Here is a 13704-nt window from a genome sequence, read left to right on the forward strand (position 1 = left end):
TTATTATGATGCACATGCTTCAACCAAAACATATCTCAAAAACAAAAGCTGACTTATTTCAAGGTTTGAACGTTTAAAAAAAAAAAAAATTTAAAAGTTGCATTTAGGATGGACCGGTCTGAACGACAACAAAAGCTGAACAGGACCTCAAGAGCACTGTGGAAGTTGACTGTGAGCGGAATTGCCATTGATCCCAGAAAACAATTCCACTTCCCCTCCTGTTGCCGGAGTAAGCTTCCCAGCAAAAAATAGAGCACCAGGGATGTAAGAAGAAAGGGGGGGGGGGGGGGGGGGGGGGTTGTGGGGGAGTAAGAGGAGGAGAGACAGAAGGGAGGGCCACTCGTGATGCCTTTCCCTTTCTTCTCATGCCCCCCCCTCTGTGGACTAACAGCTTGGTGTTTTAGTCAGACGAAGTCCTCGAGAGTCAGATCCTGCTGAGACTCAACAAGAGAAGAAGGTCATCCCGTCATCGCACTGTGACTGTCTGCTCATCTCCGCATCATCACCTGTAGCTTCTCCACTGAATCAAAGGAAGACTAATCCCCTTTAGGAGGAAGATACAGAGCCCCTACTTGATCCTCCAGACAAGAGAAGAGCAGGTAAGCCACTATATGATGATCAAATTTAACAGTTAATTCAAAACTACAACTTTTACTCAAGTCAAAGTCTGGGAGGATGCAGACATTTAGGAACACTCTCCAAGTATCCTTCCAATGCAGGTTATGATAGAGATGATTTCTTGTCGGGCGCTGTAAGGACTAGGAGGTCAGGTATGTGTAAGAGTGCCTGTCCTCCCCCTGCACAGGTTCTGTTGTCACTCTATCCACTATGTTATCTTTGACTGTGCTCATAACTCATAAGAGAGACGTACATGTGAACAAAGTGCTGCACTGGAGAGGTTAAAAAACATCGACGACAGGAAGCCAGCTGTGTGAACAAACTGAATGAAGAGTTTGAGGTCTCTTGAGACAGAAATAACACAATACATGAGAGCAAGAGGTCTAGTTTTTTTTTTAAAAAAAAGGTTTACTGATGTTCAGAATGTGTGAAGTAAAATGTATATATATGTATATATGTATAAAAAAAAAAAAGTTTTTTAAAATGTAAATAAAAACTGATATTTCAACTAATGTCAACAATGACAAAAAGAGAGAAAGAAGAAGCCTGTTTCGTTTTTTCAACTTAAAATGTTAATGTCACAGAGCGAAAATAACACATTATAAACAAATCAAAACAGTGAAATCAAAATGTGGCTCCAGTAAAAGTACAGCAGCATTCACGGTAACAATTTGTAGCTCAAGTTTAAAACAAAAAATACTTAATATGGAGGGGTTAAGGCTTTTCTCATTGTTAAGTTTTTATACCTTTCTCTTTTTTAATCTTTTTAGCTACTGTAGTGGGGCTGAATCCTCCTATTTTATTCTGTGTTCTGAGGTTGCATAGCATTAATTATATGCTCAAAATAGATTCCAATATCTTCATCATAAAAGATAACATAGAAAACAGCAGATTTGAACAATACCAATAAGGAAATAAATTGACAAAAGAGGCGTCAGTGTTACTAACATTCAGGGACACCTTAGTCTGTGTTTGTGTGTTTGAAACTGGACGGATTGGATTGTGTGTATCCAAACTTTCAGGACAGTCATAAAGAAGAGTTAAAGTGGAATTATGATTTACTGAAATCAAAACTTTACAAGCTAATCTCCCGGTGAGATTTGTGAGAGGACGTCACATTAAAAGAAAAAATATTACAGGCTCACGTGTGAAGTGATACTGCCCCTGTTTTAAAGGATCAATTAACTTTACTGACCAAATTAAAAATAACAGCTCAAAAACAAGCCGATACACTTAATCCATCATCCCACCCAGAAATAGCAGCTGTCCAGGAATCTGAATCAGGAGCATGTTAGTCAGAATCTGCCTCCATGAAGCACCTTGCAGCTGTCCTCTCTGACGGCTCCAGTTTTAATGCAGCTAAACAATAGATCATAACATAGCTGTGGGTCTGTGTACAACAGTGGGGCAGATGAAGAGCCATGTAAGGTAGCAGGCAGCAACATCGGCCCGCCCGCCTTCTGTTGGTGTGACTGATATATGGCAGCCCGAGGTCCATGCTGGACTAGTTGGTGGTGGCAACAGGTGACTCACATGAGTGGGGAAATATTCTCCCTCTCATCCCCGCATCAGATCCACTCTGCAGGTTTCTCTCTCCCTACCTCCACCCCTCCACTGGACCACTACTGCTAAACTTAAACACGCTCATCCTTGATCGTAATCCCGGCCCTCTTGGGAACGGTGCACAAACGCCACCACCCCCCGCAGTCCTGCACATAAACAGCTGCTGCAATGCAAACTGTGATGGACCCTTAACGTGTCAGATTTATATTCAACACACTTCTAATCAGCAGATATATCTGTTAGTCGCTCTGATCAGATAATTAAGACTTTTTTTTTGTGTTTATAAATCACCCCATGAAACAGCTTCATCACCCGGAGAGTAAATATAACAATGGCTGAGCTGAATAACTGCACACTGGGTATGTTTGGCATCCTGTGTGCAGCTCTGTTGATGTAAACTGAGACTGATGACAATTTTTGTTTCGGTAGAGCTGTTGTCTGGTTGGTCTGACATTTTCCCTAATGCTCCGCTGTGGCCGTTCCACTGAGATGCTGCTGAGCCATCACAAAAAAAAGAAAAAGAAAAAGAGAGATTATATTTTTATTAATGGAGATCCTTGTAAAGGCTTTTTTTGGGTGATGTGGTTGATATGCGCTTTAATGCCAGATTTAATCTACATTTGTCATCTTTACTCAAGCAGGGGATCAAAACTATTTGCAATTTAAATTTGGCAGTTCATTTAATGCTTAAAGGTTTTATATGTGATTTTTCACAGTTAAATGTAGAAATCAAGTATATCCTCTGAAAATAACTCTGTGAGTCGTGACTTTTCTACAATGGGTGTAACACCCGAGTCCCACTGTCTGTGATGTTTTCAGAGTTTTCAGAGATGTCTACAGGCATTTGCTGACAAAACCCACATTTAAAAAAATGTATCAGATGCTGTGAGGATAAATGAGATCAGCTAGTGAAGTCATACATGCAGTGATAAAGAAAGATGTCCTCTACAGGCTCCCAAAAACATTTTTGGACATCAACACCGGGCCCCCTCGAGTGTGAGCCTGTGTGGCCAAATGTGTCCCTCTAGAATGTGTCACATATTGAAGACTTTTTTTTATTTTTTTATAAATTAATTTCTTGAGTTTGAGTTTGTCCTGGATTTGGGAATTTTATTTTATTTTATTTTTTATCCTTGTGTTGAGATCCTTGCTGAAAAATGTACCTCATTCCCATCAGTACTCTGACAACACAATGATGACTGCAGACATAACCACATATATACTTTACCTCCACATAGTCTAAACATGCCCTGATCGAGAGAAGCAGGCCAAGAAAATGTACATCCCGGCAGCTGTTTGTCCCGTGTGTTTATGAGGACAGGGCAGAGCATGCAGTGAATCCTGGTCCTCTATGAGGGTCCAGAGTCCAGAGTCCAACACGGCTCAGTGCTGCTGAAAGGTGCAGATCACTGATGGTGAGTTTAAATCAACCCTGCCCCCTGCTGTTCCTGACCTGGGGATACACTGCAGAGGGGGAGACCAGGGTGGTGTTAGGAGATCATGGAAAAAAAAAACAGGGAAGAGTTTTGTATCTAGAATCAATGACACGACCGCAGAGGAGAGATCAATTTAATCTTTATATTTTAAACCTTTTATATATTCTGAAAATCTGTTTTTCTGAGAGTTTAAATGAAGAAAGACTGCAACAAAAACATAAGAATTATTTTAGGGTCATGCATCTATAACTATCACTTTTTTTCCACCATGGCTGGATGGATGATGGATGGTTGGAGGGATGGATGGATGGATGGATGGATGGATTAATGATGGATGGTCAGATGGATGGATGGATGTTGGATGGTCAAATGGATGGATTGGAGGGATGGATGATGGATGGATGGATGGCTGGAGGGATGGATGGATGATCAGATGGATGGATGGCTGGAGGGATGGATGGATGATGGATGATGGATGGATGGATGGATGGATGGATAGATGGATGGATGGATGGATGGATGGATGGATGGATGGTCAGATGGATGGATGGATGGAGATGAATAGATGGATGATGGATGGTCGGATGGATGGCTGGAGGGATGGATGGATGGTCAGATGGATGATGGATAGATGGATGGATGGATGGATGGATGGATGGATGGTCAGATGGATGGATGGATGGATGGATGGATGGTCAGATGGATGGATGGATGGATGGATAGATGGATGGATGATGGATGGATGGATGGATGGATAGATGGATGGATAGATGGTCAGATGGATGGATGGATGGATGGTCAGATGGATGGATGGTCAGATGGATGGATGGATGGTCGGCTGGATAGTTGGATGGCTGGAGGGATGGATGGATGGATGATGGATGGTCGGATGGATGGCTGGATGGATGGATGGATAGATGGATGGAAGGATAGATGGACGGATGATGGATGGTCGGATGGATGGCTGGAGGGATGGATGGATGGTCGGATGGATGGCTGGATGGATGGATGGATGGATGGATGGTCAGATGGATGGATGGATGGATGGTCAGATGGATGGATGGATGGATGGATGGTCAGATGGATGGATGGTCGGCTGGATGGCTGGATGGATGATGGATGGTCAGATGGATGGATGGATGGATGGATGGATGGATGATAGATGGATGGTCAGATGGATGGATGGTCAGATGGATGGATGGATAGATGGGCAGATGAATGGATGGATGGATGATAGATGGATGGATGGATGGATGGATGGTCAGATGGATGGATGGTCGGCTGGATGGATGGATGGAAGGATGGTCAGATGGATGGATGGATGGATGATAGATGGATGGATGGATGGATGGATGGTCAGATGGATGGATGGTCGGCTGGATGGATGGATGGCTGGAGGGATGATGGATGATGGATGGATGGATGGATGGATGGATGGATGGATGGATGGATGGATGGATGGTCAGATGGATGGATGGATGGATGGATGGATAGATGGATGGTCAGATGGATGGATGATGGATGGTCAGATGGATGGCTGGAGGGATGGATGGATGGTCAGATGGATGGTTGGAGGGATGGATGGATGGATTATGGATGGATGGATGGATGATAGATGGATGGTCAGATGGATGGATGGATGGATGGATGGATGGATGGATAGATGGATGTTGGAGGGATGGATGGATTATGGGTGGATGGATGGATGGATAGATGATAGATGGATGGATGGATGGATTATGGATGATGGATGATGGATGGATGGATGGATGGTCAGATGGATGGATGGATGGATGGATGGTCAGATGGATGTTGGAGGGATGGATGGATTATGGGTGGATGGATGGATGGATAGATGATAGATGGATGGATGGATAGATAGATGGATGGTCAGATGGATGGATGGATGGATGGATGGTAAAATGAATGGATGGAGGGATGGATGGATGGATGATGGATGGAGGGATGGATAGATAGATAGATGGATGGATGGTAAGATGGATGGATGGTCAGATGGATGGAGGGATGGAGGGATGGATGATGGATGGATGGATGGATGGATGGAGGGATGGAGGGATGGATGATGGAGGGATGGAGGGATGGATGATGGAGGGATGGAGGGATGGATGATGGATGGATGGAGGGATGGATAGATAGATAGATTTCTCCAGCCTGACATTTTACCTCGGTCCTGAAAGATATTTAAATCGGACTTGTTGCCCTCTAAGGCGACTCTGAGGCCAGTCCAGCCCGGTCCAGCAGACTGGAGGATTCATTGTTGTGTTGCAGCATTTTATTCTTGTTGATCTGCAGCAGCCGTCACTGCACACTGATTTCCCTGCTCTCCTCTGAGCTCTGTGGCTGTGGTCCAGAACAACTCAGTGTCAATGCATGAAAGTCAGACTGTAAAGTATAATAGAGCCACATTTGGTTCGTCCAGCAGCTTTTGTTGACACTAATGTGAATTAACTGTTGTTTTACCCCCCCCCCCCCCCCCCCCCCCCCCCCCTCTCCTTTTAATATCTTGTTCCTTTTGTCCTTCGGAAATCATATTGTTTGAGATTACTTCCTCTGAGAACAGGAAGAGGAAGTCAAGGGAAGGAGACAAAGAATGAGAAGGTTACTTTTCCACAGCTTAGAGAAGGAAAGCTTCCAGTCCCACCACCATACTGGTTTTTGTACTGTATCTATTATTTAATGACCCAGTCAGACCCCAATTCTACACATTTAGTGCAAAGTAGCACCAAGAGAGAATTTCTAGTTTGCTACTTTGTATGTCAACCACTTTACTTTTAAAGTACCTTGATAGCATTTGGACAGGACAGCAGGAATGTTTCTTGGATATTTATGGTACACAGAGGATGAATCCTACTGGCTTTGGTTATCACCAAAATGTACATCTACTGCTCCAACACCAACTGAATGTATAAGCCCTAAACATTTATGTTCCACATAATGTTCTAATACTGAAGTTCTTGATCAAATAGCAATAACACCTCAGCTAGCTCGGACTGTACTGTTAAGTAATAATTGGCTGGTCAGCATGCTAACATGCTAAAATAAGATGGGAAACATGGTAAACAACCAGTTGAACATTAGCATACTGTCTTTGTTATTCTGAGCATTTTAGCGTGCTAGCTAAGGCACAGCACTGCTCTGTGAATATATATATAATATTTAATTGAAGCAGCTTCTAAATGATCTAAATATCACTGTGCTTCATCAGGAGTTGACCACCTTCCAACAGGACTCTGTTGACTTCAATGACTGTCATGTATGATGATGTTAAACACCTGGATGCATTTAATTAGATTACATTAGAAAACTTTATTGATCCGCAGCGGGGAAACTCATCTGTCACCTGGTCAGTTCATACACACAACAAACAATATCTACAGTACATCACAGTACACAACAAGTACATAAATAACAAACACCACTGAAACCATTTGAATAATCGTGTACAGCCATGAGTCAGAAACTAAAAATGTTCATTAAAATATCTGACTGCTGCAGGAACAGAGGAGCTCCTGAGCCGTTCAGTGGAACATTAAGGCATCACTAGTCGCTCACTGAAGGAGCTTCAGAGTCCGTTAAAAACACCATGTAGAGGATCGCCTTCAAAGATCAAAACAGTTTTCAGTTTGTTCCTCATTCTCTTATCAACAGTGATCTCAAGTGAGTCTGGGGTAATGCCGATCACAGAGCCAGCTTTTTGAGACTAATGAGACTAATTCAAAATGATTATAAATAAGACCTTCTTTGGTAACTTTAGTTGACTTTGACTAAAGTCTGTGAGGAAAAGTCTGTTTTCAGGATCATCTGATAAGAACATGGCCGTTGTTAAATGTACCTCCTGCTATTGTGCTGGCTGGACTTTTCACTCCCTTCCTCGTCCAGCTCTCTGCCTGTTTGTGATTCTGAAAAGATCATCAACTTTACTTGATGACTGCTGCTTTTGGCGAGCTCCTTGAGTGGGACAAGGACCCTTTTTTTTTTTACAAATTCATGATCCACACTGTGAATAGCTGGACATCAGCAGGTACCTTGGAAACCAAGTGTCGGACTACAAACTCCCACATGTTGTCAAGAGGTTTTTTGTTCTCATCTCTCTCTGCTTTACAGATAAAGAACACAACATCCTGATTTTCCCTTTTATTGCCTTATATATACTTAACAGAAGCACTAAGGGAGGGGGAGAGAGACGGACCGAGGGACAAACGGTCATGGTCATTTAGACTCTCTCTCTCTCTCTCTCTCTCTCTTTCTCTCTCTCTCTCTCGCTCTCGCACATAACCCGTGTCAGTGTCAGTAAAGGCGTTCAAACCCCTGCACAGTGACCTACACAATGGGAGTAACTTATTATGGAAGCGACTGCTCATGGATCACACTCAGAGCAACATGATGGATGGTGAGTCGGAGTTTTAACTCCTTGTTTGGCTTTTTTTTTAACATACAGTGATTGTAGAGATTATACTGTATATCCTACCTGGCTCGCCATTGAAATAACAGTTTGTGTTATAAGGCACAGCATAGGAGGAATGTATACTTTTTTCTGAAAGGGGAAGCAGCTTCAGATGTGTCAAACTGTTACTTTCAGCTGGTTTTTGAATGCTATAACTCATCTGGCTTTGATGTCTAATTGCATAGTAAAAGCTTGCAGTAGGCATACTTAGGTACATATATACATATAGAAGTCAGAGATCACCCCCGGATGGAGTTTGTTGGGTTTTCATAACCCCCTCAGTGACAGGGGTCATTTATTGCACCCATAAAGCTGCCCGCTGAACGGCCTTATAGGGGGCTTTCTCAGCTGAGACTTGCCGGCCTTTCACTGCCTTGTTTGGGTCTCACTAGAGGTGAAGAGATGGAGAGATGTGATTGACAGATAGGTTCCAGATCTGCAGCGTGTATAGGAGTTTTTTCTTTTTTTTTTGTTGCACAGAGGACATGAAAGCAGCTGTTGTGTCATTTGGAGTGAAGAGTGCTGGTGATGGTCCAGAGGCGAGACGAGGTCCAGGTCACACCAGCATTCAGAGGACAGAGTCTCCTGGCGTTGACTTTGCCCCGTGGTTGGCCTGTTAGCCTTTTCTCTTGTCCGTTTGGTCATACAGAAGTTGGAGCCGGACATTGGGGGAATGTAAACACACATAACAAAATGTTCAATGATTTTTTTTTTTCTGAAAAAGACCTCTCTGTATTTACTTTGACATGACTCCTGAACTTCCTCTCTGAGCGTCTCTCTCCCTCTGGTGGGAAAATTGTTGTTCTCATGCCAGCGTCCAGCGTCCAGTCCTGAAGCGATTCACAGACAGAGAAGCTATTTTTATGCAATACACACACACAAACACACACACACACAAAAACACACACAAACACACACAGGTCATTTCATCATCAGAGGACTTTAAGCTGTCTGTGACTGATAGTGTTTTTTTCCCCCCTCCTCTCTTTTGTCTCCTTCTCAGTGACCTCATCCTCTCACTCCTAGTTCCCCTCTCTTCATCTCCTCCGTCTCCAGTCCTCGTGTCTCAGGTGTGTGTGTTCGTCCCCGTGTGAGCAGCAGCGATGGGGGACTGGAGTCTCCTGGGGAACTTCCTCGAGGAGGTCCAGGAACACTCCACCTCCGTCGGGAAGGTCTGGCTCACCGTCCTCTTCATCTTCCGCATCCTGGTGCTCGGCACGGCGGCCGAGTCGTCCTGGGGCGACGAGCAGAGCGACTTCCTGTGCGACACCCAACAGCCCGGCTGCACCAACGTGTGCTACGACAGCGCCTTCCCCATCGCCCACATCCGCTACTGGGTGCTGCAGATCGTGTTCGTCTCCACGCCGTCGCTCATCTACATGGGCCACGCCATGCACACGGTGCGCCGGGAGGAGAAGGAGCGCAGGAGGGAGCAGGAGGAGAGGGAGGCGAGAGGGGAGGGCGGAGGAGACCTGGAGGGGGAGAAGGAGTACCTGCAGCAGAAGGTGAGCGTCAGAGAGGCCAATGTGGACGCGGGCGGGCGCGTCCGCCTGAGAGGAGCGCTGCTGCAGACGTACATGCTGAGCATCGTGATCCGCACGGTCATGGAGGTGACGTTTGTCGTCGTGCAGTATCTGATTTATGGAATCTTTCTCAAAGCTCTGTACCTCTGCAAGTCCTGGCCTTGTCCAAACCCGGTGAACTGCTACATGTCGCGGCCCACAGAGAAGAACGTCTTCATCATCTTCATGCTGGTGGTCGCCGGCGTGTCTCTCGTCCTCTCGGTGCTGGAGCTCTACCACCTCAGCTGGAAGAGCATGAGGAGGTGTGTGCGCGACAGGGTGATAAAGAGGAACAGCCAAAGAGCCGTGGCAGTGGCCGTGTCTGCAGCCTTAGAGCCCAACAGCCCCCCTAGGCCCTTGTCCTCCTGCACGCCACCCCCGGATTTCAGCCAGTGCCTGGCAGCGCCGAGCCCGATGACCCCCATGACCTCTCACCCCTTCAGCAACAGGATGGCGCTGCAGCAGAACTCGGTCAACTTAGCCACCGAGCGGCACCGCAGCTGCGACAACCTGGAGGACGAGGAGGACTTCCTGAGGATGAGGTACGACCAGGGGCCCGCGGAGCTGCCCAACGCGTGCTCGCCGTCGCCTCTGCCGCACTCCGGCTTCGTGAGGGAGAAACGCCGAATGAGCAAGAACAGCGGGAGCAGTAGCCGTGCTCGCCAAGACGACCTGGCAGTATAGACTCAGAACCAGGAAGTGAGGCTGTCGAAGGAAGGAGAAGGGACAAAGAGATCGGTTTATGTGTCTTAACATGACTGGCTGAAGATGCAAACCACCGCTGAAGTCAGGCACTTGAATACAGAAAGGGGAAGAAGTCCATTCTAAGTGGAAACACTGTGATCTGTGTGTGTGGACATGGCAAACTTGACATCCGTTAAATCTTTGATAGATAATGTGTTTGAACCATTCAGTCTTGAAAACCAAAATGCAAAAGAGAAAAAAAATAATATTTTGAACTGAGAACAGGGTAACAGGTGTGATACCTGAATATTGTACATTTGATGTTTTAGTTAACAGTAAGCCAAAGAATAAGATGTGATTTGTTGAGATTAGTGGTGCAGAGACTCTTTCCTCATAAGCAAAAATACGACACAAATCTTAACTATGTCGATCCAGTAACAGTTACAAAGTTATAAAAGATAGATTTTACAAATCAGGGATTTACCGCTCATATGAAGTAGATGTGAAGAATCCTTTTATGCAGTAAATGTTTTTTAAGTGAATCGAGGTAAAGTGCCTTAAAAAGGAAGACCTTTTTTTACATTTTACATTTTTTAAAAGCTGTTGCTATTGCAAAAAAGAAAATGCAACTTTAAACAAAAAGCCATATTTTGCTTCTTTTTAGACTGTTGAATCGGGTCAACGGCCATAAAATGTAACACAACAATAATCTTGTCACACCTGTGTGTTACCTTATTCAGAAGTTGTATAATTCACAGGATGATTTGTGTGCAGCACTGATGAGAGAATGTAGGCCGTTTCAGGATTTTCCTTTTTGAAGGAGATTCAATGAAAAAGAAAAAGAAAAAAGAAAAAGAAGAGCTTCTGCTTGGATGCAGCTATGAAGAGATCCAGCCACTGGGTGGCAGCATTGCACTTAAATGTTTTTAGTTTCTTTCCTGGAGCCATTGTGTAAATATTCAGTTTGTCCCTATGCAATGTATGATTCTGATGATATCTTTGAATGTATTTTATTCCGTTTCTGGTGTTCTGACTCTTTGCAGAGTAATACTACATGTTAATATGACAGCAGTTTTAAAATAAACATCCGCTGCAGCCGTACAGCAAACATTGATTTAAAAACAGAACTCTTGTCCTTCCATACATGCACTGTAGTTTTTTTGTTGTTGTTTATTTCACACAAACCTTTATGCAATAATTGTCAACACTTTCCAGTCAAGTCATTAAATCAACCGTACAATCTGATCTGTTGGTGTGTTATTCATTCAAGTACTCCCTAGATCGTTCTGCTTGATTCAGATATTAAGATTTACTCATACTACTGAAGTGTTATGGTGAATGTGGTGGAATTTACATCCGACAAAATCGGAACTGAAGGCACAACAATGTTATTTACAGCTTTGAGACCTGCACACACCTCAATTCATCAGGGCAGCCTGGCTTCGGGTTTGGCAAGATGGGAGTGTTATATGGGCTGATAGTTTCAACCATCAAACCTTTATCAAAAGGGATGGAACTACAGCATTAAATTGTTGAGGAAATTATTAAGACTTGACTCCATACAATAAGACTCAGTTGACTCAGATGGCTTACGTTGATGAAAGTTTATACATCAGATGAATACTCATGAGGAGACATGATTCAACATCACACTTCTGTACTCGCGTCTTGCTCGATCACATCTGCCGAACTTCTCGAAAGGCATCGCATATATCCTAAAAGACATTATCATTATCAGGGTCACATTGACCCACCTAGACTAAACTGTGACGTCTATAACACTGAAGCAGACAATAAGTCTACCAAACATCCAGCAGATATCAGAACAGCTGACACTCTCTAAGCTGTACTTGGTGTTTTAATAACAGCTGAACTCTGTGAGGTCTGACTGACATTAGAGAACAGTGAATAAACATAATGACATCTGTACATGATAATCTAAATAACTACAGAAATTCCACCACAGTGAGTGTAGATGTTTACTCACTGAAGCTAACCCTGGGTTAAGAAAATCAGACTCTATGAGAAGTAAATAAAAATGCTCCAGTGGGCTAGATTTTATAACATGATGAGAAACATGTAGGCCTATAAGTGAAGGCTTTCCTGCATGTTTTTAGATCAGTGTCATCTCACCATTTGCATATTTTCCAGTCTGTTCTCAGAAAAAAAAAAAGGACCTGCCGGAGACAGACTGGGGAGATGAACAGTAGTATTTACACAAACACAGACTGTCACAACATCTCTGCCAGGAAGCTGAGCGGCTAACATCCAACAATTTGGTTTGTCTCAAGCTGAGGAGCTGAAAACAGTTGGTGCTGCCATTTTGTTTGTTTGTTACAGATCTGATTCGACTGAAAAGATGCACCAAAAATGTTTCATCAACACATAGGATGTTTCTATATTGGCGTAATGATTTTAGAGTATTTAGAATGCATGATGATGGCTCCACTATTTTAATAAAACATGTTGTCTGTTAACCTCCACATGGGAGAAGCTGAGGTGACGAGTCTGCACGGGTAGACGTACTCGTCTTCTGTTCGAATATATTTCAAATGCAGAAAACGTCCTAGATTGAATATTTGTCAGACGATAATTTGAAGTCTCTTAAGCTCTCTTGTTATAAGACTGCAAAGAGTAATGCTAAAGATCGACACCACGGGGAAGTATTTGATTTATTCAACATTAGGAGGTAGTGTTATGTGGGGGGTGGGGGGGCTGTTTAAGTTCAATAAAGTTTAAATCTGTGTTGTGTCCTTTTATTTTTTCAGACTCCATGTTTTGAGCCTTGATTTAATTTTTTTTGGTAAAGGTGGCCTTAATGTATTTCCTACTTTTGCATAATATTGAATCAGTTGATGTAGTTTTGAGTTGAAATATAAATGAGTCCAAAATTTCACTCTGGAATTTTATGGATAAATAAATAAAAAGGAGATGATGTAAAGTTCACAAAGACCCTTAGCAAATTAATATTAAGATTTATTTTGGGGCTTTTTGTGCCTCTATTAGAGAGACAGGACAGTGGATAGAGGTGGAAATCAGGGAGAGAGAGAGTGGGGGATGACATGCGGGAAAGGAGCCACAGGTTGGATTTGAGCCTGGGCTGCCTGCTTGGAAGACTATAGCCTCCGTACATGGGACGCGCACACTACCCACTGCGCCACCAGCGCCCCAAATAAATGTTGTTTTTATCTTAATTTCCCAAAAATTTAAGAAAAAGATTGTGACAACTTTATATGATTCCATTTACCTCATTAAATAAGTAAATTAGCATAAACATTTTGCATTTTCAGATTATTGTTTTATTGTAAAAATATATAATTTGCTTTCAATTTAATTCTGTGATTGTCCAGATAAGAAAACATTGCTCTTCTTTACT

General features: G+C 43.4%; 1 protein-coding gene across 1 annotated transcript; it reads left to right on the forward strand.

Moving 5' to 3' along the window:
- Positions 1–293: 293 nt before the first annotated feature.
- gja5a (gap junction protein, alpha 5a) lies at positions 294–11913 on the forward strand. Its single transcript, XM_061053475.1, has 2 exons — positions 294–599; positions 9086–11913. Exon 2 carries the CDS (start codon positions 9186–9188, stop codon positions 10326–10328), a length of 1143 nt encoding a protein of 380 aa, XP_060909458.1. The 5' UTR covers positions 294–599; positions 9086–9185; the 3' UTR covers positions 10329–11913.
- Positions 11914–13704: the final 1791 nt, after the last annotated feature.

Source organism: Labrus mixtus, chromosome 13 (assembly GCF_963584025.1).
Source record: "Labrus mixtus chromosome 13, fLabMix1.1, whole genome shotgun sequence".
In the NCBI taxonomy this organism is placed as follows: Eukaryota; Metazoa; Chordata; class Actinopteri; order Labriformes; family Labridae; genus Labrus; species Labrus mixtus.